The following is a 22,561-nucleotide window of genomic DNA, read 5'->3' on the forward strand; positions in this document are numbered from 1 at the left end:
TAAATAGCAAAGAGGAAAGCATTGGATTACACGGCAATATAAACAGGCTGCTCAGATGGACAGAACAGTGACAAATGGAATTTAACCATTGAAAGTTTGAGATGATGCATTTTGGGAGGACTAACCACTCATGGGAATATACAATGACGCTAGGAAGTACAGAGGACTGGAAGGAGTTTTGGGTGATTGTCCATAGGTTCCTGAAGGCAGCAGGACAGGTAGATAAGGTGGTTAAGAAGGCATATACAGTACTTGCCTTTATTAGCTGAGGCATAGAATATAAGAGAAAAGAGGTTATGATGGAGCTGTATAAAATGCTTGTTAGGCCTCTGCTGTGTTCGGGTTACCACACTATAGGAAGCATGTGATTGCACTAAAAAGGGTGCAGAGGAGATCCACCAGGATGTTACCTGGGCCAAAGCATTTCAGCTTTGAGAAGAGGCTGGGGCTCCCAGAGCAGAGAAGGCTGAAGGGGGTACCTTATTGAGGTGTACAAAGTTGAGGAACATGAGGTAGATAGGAAGAACCTTTTCCCTTCGTTAAGGTGTCAATAACTTGGGGGCATAGATTTAAGATATTGGGCAGGAGATTTAGAAGGGATTTGAGAAAAATCTTTTCAACCAGAGGATGGTGGGAATCTGGAACTCCCTGCCTGAAAGGATGGTAGAATCAGGAACCCTCACAGCATTTAGATGAACACTTGAAACGCCATAGGCTACGGGCCAAATGCCAAGGCTACGGACCAAGGGCTGGAAAATGGGATGAGAAAAGATGGTAACAAAAATGTTGGACAATCTCAGCAGGTCTGTCTGCATTTGCAGAGAGAGAACAGAGCTAATGTTTTGAGTCTGGATGACCGTCATCTTTCCATGTACAATCTGATATCTTGAAAAATGAAGTTCTATCGCTCTTGGCGACCAAGGACTTTGGGCTGCAGAATTGGTAAATTGTGAATGTAACACTGTGTTATTCGGCATTCTTGCCAACTGGAATTCTCTAGTTCTTGGAACTTCTGACTGCTGAATGTTTTTTTTTAAAAAGCCTTTTGTATTCAGATAATGCATTCTTTAAAACTAATAATAACAAGAAATTGTAAATCTTCAAAAGTTGTTTTCGGCTTTGCATTGAAATTATTATTGGGTCAGTTTTGGTTATTGTGCCTGATAAAGATGTACCACTTCTTGCTGTAACCATCAGTGAAACAACTCTTATTTTTTTTGAAGCCAGTCTGAAGGTCGTGGTGTCTGCTTGGTTTTCGATTGTGGTGGGGCCTTTGCTTTGCTTGCTCAGCTGCTTCCATTCTCCACTCAAACCTTCAAAGACAGAACAGCACCTTGTCTTTTGTCCAGAGTAATGTGACTCCCGTTAATTGACATATTTGAATTAACAGTCACCACCCAATTCTCAAGCATATCCAATAACAAAGATCTTGCTGTATATACGAGGCTCCGGATCATGCAATTGAGGGGGAATTGACCCTCTACCTACTAGCTTGGTGATTGGCTCAAATTTGAAACTAACAATGCAGCTCAAAATGGACCAAATAAGAGTTAGAAATTATAGACCAACAAAAATAATTTAAGGTCCTTTTGAAATGTGTAGGGAGATTTAAAATTAATTTTATTCTTTTGCATATGCCCTTGCTGTTAACTCGATTTTGTGATTTGTAATTAGATTATTCAATTTAAATCATCATACTAAAAGTTGACAAAAGGGTATTCCCAGCAAGTGCCTTTCAGTGTTTCAATTTGTCGTTTTGCAGTTTGCCACATTCCCGATCTGTCTCAAACAGTGAAAAGAACAAATTTGCATCTGTACAGCTCTTTTCAAAATGTGGAGATGCCGGCGTTGGACTGGGGTGAGCACAGTAAGAAGTCTTACAACACCAGGTTAAAGTCCAACAGGTTTGTTTCAAACACGAGCTTTCGGAGCACGGCTCCTTCTTCAGGTGAATGGAAAGGCTTGTTCCAGAAATGTTTATATAGACACAGTCAGAGATGCCCCGGAATGCGAGCACCTGCAGGCAATCAAATCATCAAAGATGCAGAGAGAGAGGTAACTCCAGGTTAAAGAGGTGTGAATTGTCCCAAGCCAGTTCAGTCGGTAGGCCTCTGCAAGTCCAGGCTTGTTGGTGGGGGCCGAATGTAATGCGACATGAATCCCAGATCCCGGTTGAGTCCGCATTCATGCGTGCGGAACTTAGCTATAAGTTTTTGCTCAGCAATTTTGCGTTGTCGCGTCTCCTGAAGGCCTCCTTGTAGAATGCTGACCCGGAGATCAGAGGCTGAATGTCCTTGACTGCTGAAGTGTTCCCCAACTGGAAGGGAACAGTCCTGCCTGTTGATAGTCGCACAATGCCCGTTTATTCGTTGTCGCAGTGTCTGCATGGTCTCGCCAATGTACCACGCTTCGGGACATCCTTTCCTGCAGCGTATGAGGTAGACTACATTGGTCGAGTCGCACGAGTATGCGCCGCGTACCTGGTGGGTGGTGTTTCCACGTGTAATGGTGGTGTCCATGTCGATGATCTGGCATGTCTTGCAGAGATTACCCTGGCAGGGTTTTGTGGTGTTGTGGTTGCTGTTCTGAAGGCTGGGTAATTTGCTGCAAACAATGGTTTGTTTGAGGTTGCGCGGTTGTTTGAAGGCCAGTAGTGGGGGTGTGGGGATGACCTTGGCAAGATGTCCATCCTCGCTGATGATGTGTTGGAGGCTGCGAAGAAGATGTCGTAGTTTCTCCGCCCCAGGAAAGTACTGGACGACGAAGGGTACTCTGTCAGTGGTGTCCCGTGTTTGTCTTCTGAGGAGGTCGGTGCGGTTTTTTGCTGTGGCGCGGTGGAACTGTCGATCAATGAGTCGAGCGCCATATCCCGTTCGTACGAGGGCATCTTTCAGCATCTGTAGGTGTCTGTTGCGCTCCTCCTTGTCTGAGCAGATCCTGTGTATACGGAGGGCTTGTCCATAGGGGATGGCTTCTTTAATGTGTTTCGGGTGAAAGCTGGAGAAGTGGAGCATCGTGAGATTATCTGTGGGCTTGCGGTAAAGCGAGGTGCTGAGGTGACCGTCCTTGATGGAGACGAGTGTGTCCAAGAATGGAACTGAATTTGGAGAATAGTCCATGGTGAGTTTGATGGTGGGATGGAACTTATTGATGTCATCGTGTAGTCGTTTCAGTGATGTCTCGCCGTGGGTCCAAAGGAAAAAAATGTCATCGATGTATCTGGTGTATAGCATCGGTTGAAAGTCCTGTGTGGTGAGGAAGTCCTGTTCAAACTTGTGCATGAAGATGTTGGCATATTGAGGTGCAAATTTGGTCCCCATGGCTGTTCCGTGCGTCTGGATGAAGAATTTGTTGTCGAAGGTGAAGACGTTGTGGTCTAGAATGAAACGGATGAGTTGCAGAATTGCGTCTGGAGATTGGCAGTTGTCGGTGTTGAGGACTGAGGCTGTTGCAGCAATGCCGTCGTCATGGGGGATGCTGGTGTAGAGTGCCGAGACATCCATTGTGACGAGGAATGTTCCTGGTTCAACTGGTCCGTGGGTGCTGAGTTTCTGTAGGAAGTCCGTCGTGTCGCGACAGAAGCTGGGTGTACCTTGTACGATGGGTTTCAAGATGCCCTCGATGTGGCCAGAGAGGTTCTCACACAGGGTCCCATTGCCTGAAACGATAGGACGGCCTGGTGTGTTGGCCTTGTGTATTTTCGGGAGGCAGTAGAGATCTCCAATGCGGGGATTACGTGGGATGAGAGCACGTAGGGTGTTCTGAAGGTCTGGATCTAAGGTCTTGATCAGTCTGCTGAGTTGGCGGATGTGTTCCTTGGTTGGATCTGCGGGTAACTGCCTGTAGTGTTCCTGGTTGTCGAGTTGTCGGTATACTTCTTTGCAGTAGTCTGTTCTGTTCAGTATGACGGTGGCCCCTCCTTTGTCTGCTGGTTTGATGACGATGTTGCGGTTGGTCTTGAGAGTGCGGATGGCGTTGCGTTGTGCTTGGGTGACGTTTGAGGCTGCCTTGTGATTGCGAGTGATGAATCTGGCATTGACACGACTTCTGACGGCTTGAGCATACATGTCGAGTCTAGGGCAGCGGCCTTCCGGAGGGGTCCAATTTGACTCTTTCCTTTTCGGTTGCTGCACTGCAGATCTCGTGGTCTGCTGTTCCGGTTCATTGGTCTTGTCCCTGGGTTCGCTGTCGGCCTCTTGGGGTCTGTGGAAGAATTCCCGGAGCCTCATTCGCCTGATGAATTCCTCCGTATCTGCCGCGAGACTGATGGGGTCCATTTTGGTGGTGGTGCAGAAATTGAGCCCTCTGCTGAGGACTTCGATTTCGTCTGGTTGAAGGGTGTAGTCTGACAAGTTGACAATGGATTTCCCTGTATTGTTTTCGACTGTTGTACCGGGAGAAGCTTGATTGCTGCTGGTGGTGATGCCAAGTTTCTCAAGCTTCCTGTTCTTGGTGTGCATGTAGGTGGCATAGTATTGCTGTCTCATCTGTTTGGCGGTGTTCCGCAGCTGGTCTGCTGGTCAGCAATCAAGCTTCTCCCGGTACAACAGTCGAAAACAATACAGGGAAATCCATTGTCAACTTGTCAGACTACACCCTTCAACCAGACGAAATCGAAGTCCTCAGCAGAGGGCTCAATTTCTGCACCACCACCAAAATGGACCCCATCAGTCTCGCGGCAGATACGGAGGAATTCATCAGGCGAATGAGGCTCCGGGAATTCTTCCACAGACCCCAAGAGGCCGACAGCGAACCCAGGGACACGACCAATGAACCGGAACAGCAGACCGCGAGATCTGCAGTGCAGCAACCGAAAAGGAAAGAGTCAAATTGGACCCCTCCGGAAGGCCGCTGCCCTAGACTCGACATGTATGCTCAAGCCGTCAGAAGTCGTGTCAATGCCAGATTCATCACTCGCAATCACAAGGCAGCCTCAAACGTCACCCAAGCACAACGCAACGCCATCCGCACTCTCAAGACCAACCGCAACATCGTCATCAAACCAGCAGACAAAGGAGGGGCCACCGTCATACTGAACAGAACAGACTACTGCAAAGAAGTATACCGACAACTCGACAACCAGGAACACTACAGGCAGTTACCCGCAGATCCAACCAAGGAACACATCCGCCAACTCAGCAGACTGATCAAGACCTTAGATCCAGACCTTCAGAACACCCTACGTGCTCTCATCCCACGTAATCCCCGCATTGGAGATCTCTACTGCCTCCCGAAAATACACAAGGCCAACACACCAGGCCGTCCTATCGTTTCAGGCAATGGGACCCTGTGTGAGAACCTCTCTGGCCACATCGAGGGCATCTTGAAACCCATCGTACAAGGTACACCCAGCTTCTGTCGCGACACGACGGACTTCCTACAGAAACTCAGCACCCACGGACCAGTTGAACCAGGAACATTCCTCGTCACAATGGATGTCTCGGCACTCTACACCAGCATCCCCCATGACGACGGCATTGCTGCAACAGCCTCAGTCCTCAACACCGACAACTGCCAATCTCCAGACGCAATTCTGCAACTCATCCGTTTCATTCTAGACCACAACGTCTTCACCTTCGACAACAAATTCTTCATCCAGACGCACGGAACAGCCATGGGGACCAAATTTGCACCTCAATATGCCAACATCTTCATGCACAAGTTTGAACAGGACTTCCTCACCACACAGGACTTTCAACCGATGCTATACACCAGATACATCGATGACATTTTTTTCCTTTGGACCCACGGCGAGACATCACTGAAACGACTACACGATGACATCAATAAGTTCCATCCCACCATCAAACTCACCATGGACTATTCTCCAAATTCAGTTCCATTCTTGGACACACTCGTCTCCATCAAGGACGGTCACCTCAGCACCTCGCTTTACCGCAAGCCCACAGATAATCTCACGATGCTCCACTTCTCCAGCTTTCACCCGAAACACATTAAAGAAGCCATCCCCTATGGACAAGCCCTCCGTATACACAGGATCTGCTCAGACAAGGAGGAGCGCAACAGACACCTACAGATGCTGAAAGATGCCCTCGTACGAACGGGATATGGCGCTCGACTCATTGATCGACAGTTCCACCGCGCCACAGCAAAAAACCGCACCGACCTCCTCAGAAGACAAACACGGGACACCACTGACAGAGTACCCTTCGTCGTCCAGTACTTTCCTGGGGCGGAGAAACTACGACATCTTCTTCGCAGCCTCCAACACATCATCAGCGAGGATGGACATCTTGCCAAGGTCATCCCCACACCCCCACTACTGGCCTTCAAACAACCGCGCAACCTCAAACAAACCATTGTTTGCAGCAAATTACCCAGCCTTCAGAACAGCAACCACAACACCACAAAACCCTGCCAGGGTAATCTCTGCAAGACATGCCAGATCATCGACATGGACACCACCATTACACGTGGAAACACCACCCACCAGGTACGCGGCGCATACTCGTGCGACTCGACCAATGAAGTCTACCTCATACGCTGCAGGAAAGGATGTCCCGAAGCGTGGTACATTGGCGAGACCATGCAGACACTGCGACAACGAATAAACGGGCATCGTGCGACTATCAACAGGCAGGACTGTTCCCTTCCAGTTGGGGAACACTTCAGCAGTCAAGGACATTCAGCCTCTGATCTCCGGGTCAGCATTCTACAAGGAGGCCTTCAGGAGACGCGACAACGCAAAATTGCTGAGCAAAAACTTATAGCTAAGTTCCGCACGCATGAATGCGGACTCAACCGGGATCTGGGATTCATGTCGCATTACATTCGGCCCCCACCAACAAGCCTGGACTTGCAGAGGCCTACCGACTGAACTGGCTTGGGACAATTCACACCTCTTTAACCTGGAGTTACCTCTCTCTCTGCATCTTTGATGATTTGATTGCCTGCAGGTGCTCGCATTCCGGGGCATCTCTGACTGTCTATATAAACATTTCTGGAACAAGCCTTTCCATTCACCTGAAGAAGGAGCCGTGCTCCGAAAGCTCGTGTTTGAAACAAACCTGTTGGACTTTAACCTGGTGTTGTAAGACTTCTTACTGAGCTCTTTTCAAGACACAGATGTCTCTAAGTTGTTTTCACCTAATTATGTATTTTTGAAGTGTAGTCACTGTTGTAATGCTGGGCATTTGATGGCCAATTTTCGCACAGTTAAGGTCACACAAACAGCAATGAGATGACCAGATGGTTTTTTATGTTGAGTAATAGATACATTTTGGCCAGAACAGCAGTAGAGATGCTAATGATTTCTGTACCTGACACTGACCAAGTGCGATGCAACACTGTTAGATGTTTACAAATTCATTTTTTATCCTCTCAATTGCACATGATTTGTGCCTTAATCAAAAATATGACGGTGCCTGAGCTGAGTATTTTGGACAAATTGTGCCAGTATGCAGAATTACATGCTGCTTTTCCTGAATATGGGATTCAGATACAAACTTAAAATGCTCAGTTGATTATTTTCTTTTGAAACAAGGCTGTGGACCTTTAATTAGACAGTAGGAAACCTAAGACTTGCCTTTGGATAATACAATACTATTTAACTATATTTCTGCGCGCTCAATAATCGCATGACCAGTTTTGTGAGGCATCTATCTTTTTTTAGCTTGCAGTATTGTGCCACCTGATATACTAAAAAGGGAAGGAGAGAAATAATGTGAGTTTTATAAAAGTTAAAACTACAAAGAAAGGTATGACTCTTCATAACATATTGATTTATTTTCAGCCTAGACTCTATAAATCTGTCATTGAGGATGTCATCAACAATGTAAATGATTTTTTCCTTGAAGAAGGCATTGACGATCATGTTCTTAAGGATCTAAAGCAGGTATTTAGTTCTTTTGTTACCCCACAAATGTTTTGGTTCATTGTTCTAAACTTAGTTTTTAAACTTGGACTGGTTCAATGTATGGCAATAAAGCTGCTTGACCTGGACATAAAAATATGAACATAAGAAATAGGAGCAGGAATAGGTCAAATGCCCTTAAATCTACACTGTATTTAAATAAAATCATGGCTGATATTTAAACTCGGCTCCATTTTCCTTCCTGATTTCCATATTCTTTGATAGCCCACAAGTACAAAAATCTGTTGAGCTCGGATACGATAGACGCAATGACCACACATCAGCAGCTCCTGAGGTAGATGATTCTAAAGATTCACAACCCTCATCTCAGTCTGAAATGGCTGCCACCTTATTTTGAGATTTCACCCTCTACAGGCAGGGGTAGCAACCTCTGTGCACCTATCCTGTCAATTTTTCCTTCCTGTTTCAATAAGATCACCTTTCACTTTCAATTCCAGATACTGTATCCTATTCAATTCAACATTGTCACCACAGAAAGCAACCTAGTAATCCATATTTGTGCCCCCCCCCAATCTTTCCAGAGGAACGGAGACCAGAACTGTACACAGTACTTCAGATGTGACCAATCCCTGCACAATTGCTGCGAAACATCTTGAGTCTTCCAACCCCTTGCAATAAAAAAGAACATAAAATTTGCCTTCCTAATTGCTTGTGTGCCTGCAAGATGTTTTTCTCTTACAAATGTGAGTTTGTGGCACTCCTAAAATAACTGGTTATTCTTGGTCTGTCTTCTGTCGTTGATTTATCCTGTACCCATGCTGATATGTTAACCTAATCCTGTGAAACAATCTTTGTGTGGCACCTGAATGCCTTCTGAAAATCCAAATATGCACCATCCACAGGTTCTCCTTTATCTACTGTGCTACTTGCACTCTTAACAGAGTTCTGATTAACCTCTTGAACATGATTTACTTTTCGTAAAACCATGTTGATTTAGCCTAATTATATTTTGAAGAAATTAGAAGATGCAGTATGTTTTGGGCGGGGGGGGGGGGGGGGGGGGGGAAGGGGGGGAAGAGAGAGGGCGGCAAGGGTGTGTGGAGAAGAAGAGATTGCCAAGGATCAGGGGTGAGAGGTATAGTAGAGTTCTGCATGTACTGGCCAAATTCACTGAGCAGATGGAATATAGTAATATACTCCTGTAATAGGAAAGTACAAGATTGATGATGCCTACTGTTCATCTGCCCAGTTCAAAACAACCCCCCATCGACTTCTGCTTGTGACCATGGAGTGATTGGTCACATAAAGGGCTGTTCCTGTTCAAAGTCACATAAAAGGGCTCTTTTTACCCAGATCCGGGTGGAATTTTGATGAAAAGGCGTAGGTGAATGTTAGAGGAGTTGTTTACCCCTGGAATGGTATGTCTTCTGATCACCGGACCCGGCAGAAAACAGTGAGAGGTTTGGCTGGAAAGTTGAAACAGTCTTGTGCTTCACAGCCAGTCTCTTCCAGCATGCAGGCAGGGGAGGGGCAAGCTGTAAGGCCCCAGATACAGGAACTGATTACTTTTATCAAGGAGGAATTCCATGAACATAGAAAAGAAATGCATGACGATCATGCAAAGGGTATTGCAGAAGCTGTGGCACCCCTGAAAAGTACTTTGGAGCGGATGGAGAGGTGTTTGGAGGTGCAGTGGTCACAGATTCGGGAGATTGAAGGAGTGAATTCGGACCACAGCGATCGTGTGGTGGCTCTGGAGGTGGAGGTGGGGCTCCTAGGAGACCTTTGTAAAACGCTGAGGGCAAAGGTGAAGGAGCAGAAGAATACCTCTAAGGCAGAACCTGCGAATAGTGGGCCTGCCTGAAGGAGTGGAAGGTGTGAGTGCCACGAGGTACGTCTCGAGGATGCTGGTGGCAGAGGGGGTGCTAGATACGGCATCTGAAGTGGACCAAGTGCATTGATCTCTTGAGGCAAAAGCCTAGAGCTGGGGAGCCGCCACGGGCTGTGATCGTGAGACTCCATAAATTTGTGGAGAAAGAGAAAATTCTCTGGTGGGCCAGGGAGAAGCATAGCTGCGACTGGGAGGGAAAATAACGTCCGGATGTATCAGGACATTGGAGCCGAGTTGGCAAAACGGCGGGCAGGTTTCAACAAGGTCAAGGCGGTGCTGTACCGAAGGCAGATCAGGTTTGGGGTGCTCTACCCGGCGAAATTATGGGTGACGTTCGAAGGCCGGGAGTATTATTTAGAGACCCCAGAAGCAGCCGAAGACTTCATTAAGGAGCATAAACTGGGGGAGAACTGAGTGAACAATGCTTGGGAGCCGGGGTGCTGGCACTATGTAATGGTCGGGAGCATGTTTGAAGTGGGTGTAGGGATTGGGGGATTTTCGCCTTTTTTGTGTGGGGAGGGTGGGGGGGGTTTCTGTTCAATGTTAAGATTGTAAGGAGTTGTAGGGGTGAAAAGTTTATGTGGGGATGGATGTTCCCATCCCCCCCCCCTCCTGGTTTATGGGACTGTTTGTGTTTGACATCGGTTTGTTTGCTTTTGGAGAAGGCTACCTGGAGTTCAGGAGAAGTCCTTGTTTGGGTGGGGGAGGGGAAGGCCAGCAGGTGGCCTTCTTCTTTGAGCTGAAGAGTGGGGGGGTGGGGAGAGGGAGGTCATTAGGATGTGCCTTTGAGCAGGGGTAGCCGCGCTAGCAGGTTATGCTGCTGAACGGAAGTGAGGTGGTGGGGGGAAAGTGGGGGGGGGGGGGGGGGTGGGGGGGAAGGGGAAAAGTGGGGGGGGGGGGTGGGGGGAAGGGGAAAAGGGGGGGGGGGGGGTGGGGGGGAAGGGGAAAAGTGGGGGGGGGGGGTGGGGGGGGGGGGTGTTTCTGCGACATGGCAGGGGGTGAGAGATGACATGGCCAAGGGTGAAGAAAGGGGCCATCTGGGATGGGCTAGGTACAGAGTGGAATTAAAGGGGCAGGAGTTAAGTGGCGAAGATGATGCACGGTAGAGGGATTGGAGATGCAAGCCTCCGGTAAGGTTGGTAACGAGGAACGTCCAGGGACTGAATGGGCCGGTTAAATGTTTGCGGGTGTTCGTGCACCTCAGGAGCTTGAAAGCGGGGTTGTCTTTTTGCAGGAGACACACCTCCATGTGAAGGACCAGGTTAGGTTAAGGAAGGGGTGGGCGGGCAGGTTTTTCACTCGGGGTTTGATTTGAAATTGATTTTAATGAGCAAAAAAATGGGATTCGTGAGTGTGAAGGAGGTGAGGGATCCAGGTGGGAGATATATGATTGTGAGTGGGGTATTGGAAGGGGCACCTGTAGTGTTGGTAAATGTATATGCGCCAAATTGGGATGATCGAATTTATCAGGGGGTTGCTGGCAGCAATCCCAGATTTGGCCTCGTACCAGTTGATCATGGGAGGAGATTTTAACTGTCCTGGAGCCGAGGGTGGATAGATCGAGCCCCAGGTCGATGGTAGGGTACGAATGGCAAGGGAGCTGGGGGGGGTTTATGGAGAGGATGGGTATGGTGGATCCATGGCGCTTTCAGAACCCAGGGGAAAGGGAGTATTCCTTTTCACACGTCTATAAGGTTTATTCGAGGATTGATTACTTTGTAGTGAGTCGGGATATTTTGGTTGGGGTGGAGGGGGCAGAGTATGCGGGGATAGTTATCTCGGACCATGCACCCCACTGGCTGGCTGTTTGGTTCAGTACGGGACGAGAGCTGCGGCCGGGGTGGAGGTTTGACTCTGGGTTGTTGGCGGATGGAGGTTTTTGTGATAAGGTGCGGTTGGCGATTAGGGATTATGTGGAGTTCAATCAGAATGGGGAGGTGTCAGCGGGCATTTTTTGGCAAGTACTGAAGGCAGTGGTCTGGGGAGAAATGATCTAATTTATGGTTCATGCGAATTAGGAAAGGAGGGCGGAACATGACCGTCTAGTGAGCGAGATAGTGGAGGTGGACAGGGAATATTCGAGGATGCTCACTGTGGAGGGATTGGCGACGAGGAAAAGGTTGCGGGGTAATTTGACAGGCTGAAAACGGGGAGGGCGGTAGAACAACTGTAGGGCAAGAGGGGTGCCATACGAGTATGTGGAGAAGGCGAGCCGCATGTTGGCGCACCAGCTGCGGAGACAGGCTGCGTCCAGGGAAATATTGAAGATTCGGACTGGGGCTGGGGATGTGGTGTCAGAGCCAGGGAAGATAAATGAGGCATTTAGAGATTATTACCAGGGACTTTGAGGCAGACCCAAGAGGAGAGGATGGGGACATGTGGTTTCTGGACAGGCTGGAATTTCCCCAGGTGGAGCAAGCAAAGAGGCAGGCGTTGGAGGAGCCCCTTGGGCTGAGGGAGGTGGCATCACTTTTCTATTGGGGGGGTTTAATGAAGCAGAGGAGGGGGAGGTGCCGGACACGATGAAGCAGGCAGTAATCACACTAATCCCCAAAAAAGGGAAGGATCCGGTGGAATGTGAATCATGTAGACCCATATCACTGTTGAACACGGATGTGAAAGTATTGGCTAAGTTGTTGGCGGGGAGGATGGAGGATTGTGTCTCGGGGGTGGTTGCAGAAAATCAAACAGGCTTCGTGAAGGGCAGGCAGCTCGCGAGAAATATAACACGGCTGTTGAATGTGGTGATGAATCCGTCGAGAGCTCTGGTATCAGAGGTGGTGGTGTCCATGGACACGGAGAAAGCATTTGATCGGGTGGAGTGGCGGTACTTGTTCGAAGTTTTGGGAAGGTTTGGGTTTGGGCCGAGATTTGTGGCATGGGTGTGGTTGCTGTATTTGGCACCAAGAGCGAGGGTGAGAACGAATGATATGAGCTCACAAAGCTTTGACTTACACAGGTGTACGAGGCAGGGGTGCTCTTTGCCGCCGCTGCTGTTTGCGCTGGCCATAGAGCCATTAGCGATGGGTCTCAGGGGGCCGGCAGAGTGGCAGGAGATAATGAGGGGACAGAGGGAGCATCGGGTGTCACTCTATGCCGATGACCTCTTGCTGTATGTTTCGGATCTGTTGGAGAGTATGGAAAGGATTATGGGCCTGTTGGGGAGATTTGGCGTGTTCTCAGGATACAGGCTGAATGTCGGGAAAAGCGAGGTATTCCCAGTGAATGAGCTGGCACAGCGGGCTAATTTAGGAGGCATGCCATTTACGGTAACGAGGGATAGGTTTCAGTACTTGGGGATTCAGGTAGCAAGGGAATGGACGGGCTCCATAAGTGGAACTTAACGAAGCTGGTGGAGGAGGCCAGGGAGGATTTTAAGAGGGGGGATATACTGCACTTGAGTTGGCGGGGAGGGTCAAAGTGGTGAAAATGAATATTCTGCGGAGGTTCTTGTTTATCTTTCAGGCTCTCCCGATCTTTATACCAAAGGCCTTTTTTCGGAAAGTGGACACAATCATCACTGACTTTGTATGGGCGGGGAAGGTGCCGAGAGTGGGGAGGACCCTACTGCAGAGGCAGCAGGGGGGTTGGCGATGCCAAACTTGCTTCATTATTATTGGGTGGCGAATGTGGACAAGGTGCGGCGGTGGTGGGAAGGAGAATGGGTAGAGTGGGTTAGGATGGAGGAGGAATCTTGTAAGAAGAGGTCCAGTTTGAGGGTATGGTGACGGCAGCATTGCCAATGGCTCCGAGTAGGTATTCGGGGAGTCTACTGATGCAGTCCACGGTGAAGATATGGAATCAGCTGAGGAAGCATTTTAGGGTGGAAGGGATGTTGGTGCTAACTCCGCTGTGTGAGGATTATGGGTTTGAGCCGGGGGGGATGGATAGTGTATACAGGAGGTGGAGGGAAGTGGGGCTGGTCAAGGTGAGGGATTTGTATTTGGAGGAAGGGTTTGCCAGTCTGGAGGAGCTACGGGAGAGGGTAGAGCTGTCGAGGGTAGTGAGTTCAGGTATCTACAGGTTAGGGACTTTGCAGAAAAGGTCTGGATTCCCTAGATTGCTGGGATACACCCTGCTGGAGCAACTGCTGCTTTCTGATCTGGAAGGGGAGGGAAACATTGGGGATATAAGTGGCTGGGGGAGCAGGGAGGCGAGCGGAAGGTGAAGATCAAGGAGAAATGGGAAGCAGAGTTGGGAATGGAGATCAATTGGGGAGTATGGCGTGAGGCACTGCGAAGGGTAAACGGGACCTCTTGTGCAAGGATGAGCCTGATACAGTTTAAGGTGGTGCACAGGGTGCATGTGACTTGGGCGAGAATGAGTGGGTTCTTTCAGGGGGTAACAGATAAGTGTGAGAGGTGTGGGCGGGGGCCAGTGAATCCCACGCACATGTTTTAGGGTTGTGAAAAATTGGAAAGGTTCTGGGCGGGAGTGTTCGCGGTCTTAGCCAGGATAGTGGAGGAGGGACCCTTTGGTGGCGATATTTGGGGTTTCAGAGAAGCCGGAGCTCATGGAGAGGAGGAAGGCCGATGTCTTGGCCTTCGCCTCTCTGATTGCACGGCGACGAATTTTGCTGGAGTGGGGGTCGGCATTGCCACTGGGGGTAGCAGCATGGTTGGGTGACCTGTATGACTTCCTGCGGTCAGAGAAAATAAAGTAGGAGTTAAGGGGCTCAGCAGGGGAATTTGAGAAAAGGTGGGAGTGTTTGTGACTGTGTTTGAGGAGCTGTTCGTCGCACGGGGGTGGGTGGGAGGTGTGATGGGGAGGGGGGGGGTGAAAATGGAGAAAAATCTGTACAAACTGTATAGTTGATTGTTGGGAAGACTGCTTCCCGGGGTGTTTGTTTCCCGGGGTGTTTATTTACTGTAACCTACTTTGATACAAGTTTGAATAAAATGTGTTAAATGCGTTTAAAAAAAACAAGCCCCATCAATTGTTTTCTTCCTCAAACATCTATCCAATTCTCCATCTTATCTTTCCCACACCACCTGCTCACATTATAAAACCTTTTGTATTGAACATTTTTTTCCAAAAAGTTAGTTACTATTTTCAGTCTCCAATTCGGAAGGCAGTAAACAGACCCCGAGCTTCTGTTGGCCTGCCATTTTCTATTTTCCACCCTGTTCTCACGATGACAGCTCTGTTTTCGGCCCACTGCTCTATTTCAGTGAAACTCGAAGCAAACTCGAGGAATGGTAATTATGCACGTTACTGCTCCCGTTCCAGGCTCCACATTGAGTTCAGCAATTTCAGACTGCAATCACTGGCCCCAATTTTATTTTGATTTCTTTGCATGCTTTGGTTTTCTTTTCCTTTTTACTGCCAGTCAGCAGGTCATCTGGCCTAGGCATATTTTTTATTTCTTTGTTTTGTTTCTTGCCCCACCACCATTCCCTATGGCCCTGTAACTTATGTGGTGGTATGATTTGCATAGCTGTCTGCCATTGGTGCAGAACACCGGCTTACCATTGGCCCTGGACGGTCATGTGCCTCTCGACCGATTGGTTGAGACCAGCCGTGACAGCTCTCCGATTGGTCGAGAGGCTGAGTTAACCACGCCTCCATACCGAGGTATAGTCAGAACGCCCGGCGGTCGTCCATTTTATTGTAGTCGACCGCAGGGCTAAGTTCTAGCTTATTAAAGCCTAACTTTTGTATAGCAACTCGTCTCTCGTGCAATTGATGGCTCATCAACTTAATTTAATCTTGTCTTTCAGCCACATACCTTTTTGCCCCTTTTTCCATCTTCTTTTCCTCCATTTATTGCATCTCTAACTCTTCCAGTTCTGATGAAAGGTCTCAGAGATTTAACATTATTTTAGGCTCTGCATAGGGCGGCTCGGTGGCGCAGTTGTTAGCCACTGCTGCCTAAGGCGCTGAAGGCCCAGGTTTGATCCCAGCCCCGGAGCACTGTCCGTGTGGAGTTTGCACATTCTCCCTGTGTCTGCGTGGGTTTCCCCCCCATAACCCAAAGATGTGCAGGGTATGTAGATTGGCCACGCTAAATTGCCCCTTAATTGAAAAAAAAATAATTGGGTACTCTAAATTTAAAAAAAAACAAAAAACAATTTAGGCTCTGAATGTCAATTGGGAGCAATCCATGCTAGTAGTAGTTGAATGTTAATTACCAGTCTGAGAAAATTGGGAGAGGTCATTTAGCCCATTGGCCTATTCTGCATTCAATGAAATCCTGGCTGATCTGTGACATAATGCCTCTTTTGCCCCCTATCCCTTAATATCTTTCAGTGATACAAGTCTATCAACTTAGATTTAAAATTGACCTAACATCAGTTGTTGGTTATGGAAGAAAATCCGGAACTTGTCACCCTTTGGGTCGAATTTAACCCCTCCCAGGGGCAAGTTTCGAGGTGGGAAGGTATTTAATTGAGCAGGAGGGTGGGGATTCTATTATTCGTCTCCGCTCAATTAAGTCTGGGGCTGGAAGACTTGTGGACATGCTTCCAGTACAGAGGCTAATTGAGGCCAATAAGTGTGCAAATACTGCCATCTTAAGGGTCTCATCCTACCACTGCTGTTATTCAACCAGCAACCAATACTGCAGTCACCAAGTGCTGAACCTAAAAAGCAAACCCTGTCAAGTTCTTTGTTCAAAGCCACTCAGTGCTTGATCAAGGAACTAACATTGGGATAGGAACTCTGTTAAGAGTCACCCATCCACCTGTCCTCCCTGGGGAGTGGTTGGGTGAGCGGTTAGTACGAGTTTAGAAATCGTGATTTTTCACTTCTGGGGTCCTGATGGGCATGTACTTCCATCAGGCCTTCACTAATGGTGAGGTGGGGTTCCTGTTGGTTCTCCAGCTGGTGGTGAGACCTCCATTACAAACATTAAATTCTGCCCTTTGTGTGTAAAAGTGACGTGTTACTGCACTCCATTGTTCGCTTTTTAAAAAAATAATATTTTCTACAATTATCCATGACAATTTTATGATCTATGTACCTTGAACCGAAGGTTTCTCTCGATCTCCATTGTTTCTACCTCTTCACCATTTAGATAGTACAGCATTCATCAAATTAATTCTGAGAATATTTGAATAGTTATGTTCCAATTTATAACCCTTGAATTGGCCATCCCTGTTGAGCTGTTTGCTTTTTATATTCAGTGGCTTGCAATTAAGTATTCCGGAATCTTGTTATAAATCTAAATCAATTTTTGTAATTGTTTTTAATCTCTTGTCTTTATGCAATAAGCTTTGGGAGAGCAAGCTTCTTCAGTCTAGAGCTGTGGATGGCTTTTTCAGGGAGAATAATCGCCAGCAGATCATGTTGGAACTGCAGCAGCAGAAAACCCATCAAACTTTACAGACATCGTCAGGTTTGTTCAAATTGAAGAATAGATTTTTTTAAAGTGTATATCAGTCATGTGTCTTCTGCTGTGTTACCTGAAAATATTGTGCAAGACCAGTGGATCTTCTGATCTTTTGCCATTGATGGAGGAGTAAAATTACTTCTAACCAGTCTCGGGATCCAGAAAAATGGAAAAATCAAAATGGAGTGTATTGTCCATTGGAAAAAAAAATCCCATCACAATTGTTATGGGTCAGGCTTTAGAGAATCCCAAAATGTATCATGGAGTTCACCTGACCCACAGCTTTTAATAGATTGTGGTATGGGGAGCACACAGCCCACTACAAAAGTGGTACTTCAGAAATGGAAAAGTTCTTTTTTTTTAAAGCAAAACAATGTTTATTCTATGAACTCAAGTTAACCTTTTTAAAACAGTGAATATCTTAGCAACAATTAATTCAAAGATAACCCCCCAAAAATACAACACTAAGTAACCCGTATGCTGTCCTTTTACACAAAAGACTGAACAGATTTTTAAACAGAAGCACATCAGAGTTTACATTCAATACTGAAAACATTTATAATTCTGAATTCCCCAAATGATTAAGAGATAGTCCTTCATGGCAGAGAGCTCAACAATACAACTGCTTTGGCTGACTTCAGTTGCAACACACTGAAAAACGAAACCAAAAAGACAGACACACCCAAGGTTTTCTCAAAGTGAAACTAAAAAGCAGAATCAGAGCTCAGCTCCACCCACACTCTGACATCACTGCAATAACATGAGCAGCCAAACATTTCTTAAAGCAACATTCTCATGACATAATATTTAAAGTTAAATTGGAAGTAGGTGGTGACTTTCCTGATCCTTTCTCTCTGTAAATGTCGATTTCTTGGGATAAGAATTAGGAAAAGGAGACTGAGAAGTGTTTCACTGGTCTCTATCTTTTTTGTTAGCCCAATAACCCCTCCTAACCTTTTTTTTTGGACACTACGGGCAATTTAGCATGTCCAGTCCACCTAACCTGCCCGTCTTTGGACTGTGGGAGGAAACCGGAGCACCCAGAGGAAAGCCACGCAGACACAGGGAGAACGTGCAGACTCCGCACAGACAGAGACTCAGCAGGGAATTGAACCTAGGGCGCTGTGAAGCCACAGTGCGAACTACTGTGCTACCCTGCAGCCCTATTATTTACAATTTCCATGTTTTTCTTTATTCGGCATTCCCCCCCACCCCCCCCCCCCCCCCCCTCCTCTTTTCTGTTATTCAGGTTCTATCTTCGGCCCGTAGATGTTACAGTCCCTGGTAGAAGGACCAGGCATTTGGACCACATAATCTGTCGGCTCCCTACCCTCGAACCCCTCTGACAGGCCCACAATCCGGATATTTTTGGCAATGAGACAGATTCTCCTCCCCTCGACCTTCCCCGTTTGGCTCCCCTGGGTTGCCACCTACCTTTTAATTTTGACCTCCAGAGCAACAATCCTGTCGCTCTGTTCCATGTTTGTCGTTTCCAGCTCTAGGATCACCTTCCCCTAAGCTTCCAGTTTCTTCCCCATTCTGTCAACCACTGTCTGCATGGCGACCAATGCCTCCGTCACTGCCACCTTGGCCGCCACCTGGATCTCCACTTTTATAGCCTTTCTCATCACCGTGAGTTCCTTTATCAGGAATGTGTTCCATCCAACTCCAGGTTTTTGGGGGGGGGGCAGCATTGTTCTGGTCGCCTGTCTCCCCCTCTCTGGGATGGCTGGGGACCCCTCGCCTCGTGGGTCTGCTGACACGCTCACCTGCTGCTCTTGGCCCACCATCTTTACATTGCTCTGAGATTTATGGTGCTTCCAGGCACAGTGGAATTGGATTTGCACCTGTAATAATCTCCAGCCCCTCATTATGATGGTGATGAGACAAGAGGCACATTTAAGTTATTCAGTTACTGACTATGGAATTGGTAATTATCTCCTTGTTTGGTTACTCTGTGTGAAGTGCATTCAGTTTGTTATTTAATTGGACTTGCTTAGTAAACCCTTGGCCCTTGAAGGGAATGGTGACTGGCTGGCAGCAGGTTCTTGGAATCATAACATACAGGATTTGACTGAGTATGGCATCAAGGAGCCCTAGCTGGAGTCAATGGGCATCAGGGGAAAGTTCTCAGCTTGTTGGAGTCATACCGGGCACAATGGAAGATAGTTGTGGTGCTTGGAAGTCAATCCTCTCGGCTCCAGGACAACACAGCAGAAGTTCCTCAGGGTAGTGTCTTCGGCCCAACCATCTTCAACTGCTTCATCAGTGACCTCCCTTCCATCATAAGGTTAGAAGTGGGGATATTTGTGGATGACTACACAATGTTCAGCACCATTTGCAACGACTCAGACAATGAAGCAGTCCATGTCCAAATGCAGCAAGACCTGGACAATATCCAGGTTTGGGCTGACAAGTGACAAGTTACATTCGCACCACACAAGTGCCAGGAACTGACCATCTCCTACAAGAGAGGATTTAACCATCACCCCTTGACATTCAATGGCATTACCATTGCTGAATCCCCCACAATCAACATCCTGGGAGTTACCATTGTTATGGGTAGGGTTTAGAAACTCCAAAGTATATTGTGAATTCCAACTGACCTACAACCTTTATGTTGAATTTGGCAAGGATGAGCACAAGAACCTTCCCTTCATGTGTGATTCCTCAGTCTTCCCAGACACTTTAATCAAAACAAGCTTTATTTTAAGAACTTAGTTAACATATATGTATAAAGAATTTTGATCAAAAGAACACAACAATAATTGTTATCAATTACAAACACAAATACACCACCCAGCTACTGTAATCTATGTATAACACTTGATGAATTCCCCCTTAACTGTTTCAATTCAAAAGCAAAATCCAGTAAACCAAAAACATTCTTTTTTAAAAGGCGTGGGCCAGCACTCTGCATTCTCACTTGAATGAGACTGGTTTTCTCTCAATATATTCTTTTAAGTTACCAAAGCTGGTAGCCACAACCTGTTTACTTCTGAAACAGTTGAAATGAAAATAGAGAGAGAGAGAGTCTACAGCAGTCCAAAAATGAAACCAAAACAGCTCTCAGCCCAGCTCCACATCATTGAAGCCATGTGATAAGACAAAAATGTTTGTTAAAGGGACAGTCCCATTACACCATTGATCAGAAACTGAACTGGACTAGCCACATTAATACCATGGCTACCAAGGCAGGTCAAAGGCTAGGAATCCTACGGTGAGCAACTCCTCTTTGAGCCCCCCCCCCCCTCCAAAAAAACCTGTCCACCATCCATAAGGCAAAGTCAGGAATATAATGGAATACTCTCTACTTGGTGTGGAGAGCCTGCTTAATTCCATCACCACCCTGCTTCCACAAATGTTCAAACCCTCCACCACCGACGAAGAACAGTGGCAGTCGTGTGTACCATCTACAGGATGCACTGCAGTAACTCACCAATTTTCCTTGGACAGCACCTTGCAAACCCATGACCGCTACCATCTAGAAGGACAAGGGACAGCAGGTACCTGGGAACCCCACCACCTGGATGTTCCCCTCCAAGTCACCCATCGCCCTGACTTGGAAATATATTGCTGTTCCTTCACTGTCACTGGGGCAAAATCCTGGAACGCCTTCCCTAACAGCACAATGGATGTACCTACACTTCAAGGAGTACAGTGGTTCAAGAAGGCAACTCACCACCACCCTCTGAAGGATGGGCAATAAATGCTGGTCTAACCAGCGACGCCCACATCCCTTAAATTAATTTTAAAAAAATACTGCTGTAAACATTACTGGCAAGTCAGGATTTTTCACTTGTTTTCAAAAAAAAAAATCTTTTTAGATTCCTTATCCTGGTTTAAACTTCAGTGAGACCAGTTCTGATCTCGGGCAGCGATTTTTGAGTAGTTTTCTGCTCCACGTTAATTGATCTATCTATACTTGTAAAAGTGCTCTGTGACACAGGAATTTATATAAAGACGTTATGTTGTAAAAGCTGTAAACTAAAATATTGTATTATTTCTGGTATCTTTTAAATATTTAGATCGGCGTACAATGTTATCGAAGCCTGTACTCAAATGAAATCTGATAACTAGATTCATTGTTGTTTGTTTCTTTTCCCGCACCTAGTGGTGCACAAGGCAGACTTTCATCCGCTCCCATAGCAAGTCTTTTTCTGGAGCTGGTCGCTAACCTGTCGTAAGAGGTTTGTAACTTGGGGATGCCACTCTGTCCAGCATGGCTGACCAGAAGTGTCTCCTGCTCTTGGCACCTGCCATTGGCATGTTGGAAGAATTTTGAAAGTTGATACTCAACCTAATGGCCGTGTTGCGAACATGCCCTTCTTGGCTGGCAAGTCCCTGGGGTGGGACTCTTAACCCAGAGCTTCTGGCTCAGAGGCAAGGACATTACCCAAGCGCTACAAGACCTCCCCTAGATTAATTGCTACTGTTTACATTTTATGTTGAAATAATTGTGTTCTATTTACTGTAGCCTAAGCTACATAGTTTAATAGCAACTTTTTTGAAAATTAAGAACACTAATGATTCAATTAGGAAATTACAGTAACTAGGCTATTATATTACATTATCGTACCAGATACTGTGCAATTAAGACCACACTTTGGTATGTAAGGAGTGAGGGCTCCATTATGGAGTGCAACTTTTATGCACAGTCCTAAGGAATATTTGGTACCGCTCAAATATCTCACAACGTTCTGAATGGCTAATCGCCTCAAGTAGAGCCTAGTATCTTCTACAGTATTTGGGAAGTGCGAGATGGCAGAAAGACATAGACCAGGCAGAACTGCTAGTCAATTGTATATTAATTTGTATGTGGCTTGTGGACATTAACTGGGGATTCACTTGTGCCCCTATAAATAGGTACAGACTGAAAGTGTGATTGGTGGGATTAGAAGTTTGAGGTTTGTAATGTGCGGATCTCCATAAATAAATGCTTCTAAAAGTGTACAAAAATTGGTTCTAGATCAGTCCTTCACCACTTGGCCTTCTGGAATATCGCAAGCTCGTTCTGGATCAGGGATCCCTTTTCCCCAACTTCATAATGTAGAATATCTCTTATAACTCAAATCATTTAGTTTCTTTTCAATGTGTGTGTGTGTACGTGGTGTCTGGGTTGGTAAAGGAGTAGGAGCCCGGTCAGGCTTGTGAGGACAGGGCTAGGAGAATTGGGCTACCTGAGGCCTTAAGTGGAGAGGTATGTCAATTGACATCCGCAGGATTGTGGGTCTGTTGGGCAAATGGTGCTAACCATTTGACATTTCCAGTGTAGCCTGTTAGAAAGTTGCTGCCTATAACACATTTAAGTGTGTTGGTTCAGGTAAGTCGGTAAGGTTTTTTTTTTTGCCCCACTCATTTCACGTGGTATTTGGATCTCTGTGGATCATTCTTGTTTTGTTTTAAGTCACAGCTGGTTTCATTAAATCAGATCATTAGGTTGGGGAGTTCTCCCATCAACCAATGTAAGTAGCAGAGGGGGCTTTTCCTCCAATGCTGGAAATGA

General features: G+C 46.8%; 1 protein-coding gene across 1 annotated transcript in view; it reads left to right on the top strand.

The window, feature by feature from the left end:
- The window catches only part of LOC119974696 (stonin-1), a 183,091-nt gene that overhangs the window by 49,064 nt on the left and 111,466 nt on the right, over positions 1 to 22,561 (top strand). Inside the window, exons 4-5 of the mRNA XM_038813834.1 lie at positions 7,754 to 7,855; positions 16,938 to 17,061. Coding sequence (XP_038669762.1) covers positions 7,754 to 7,855; positions 16,938 to 17,061 — 226 coding nt within the window. The remainder of the gene's footprint in view (positions 1 to 7,753; positions 7,856 to 16,937; positions 17,062 to 22,561) is intronic.

The sequence above is a fragment of the Scyliorhinus canicula genome, chromosome 1, assembly GCF_902713615.1.
Source record: "Scyliorhinus canicula chromosome 1, sScyCan1.1, whole genome shotgun sequence".
Classification (NCBI taxonomy): Eukaryota; Metazoa; Chordata; class Chondrichthyes; order Carcharhiniformes; family Scyliorhinidae; genus Scyliorhinus; species Scyliorhinus canicula.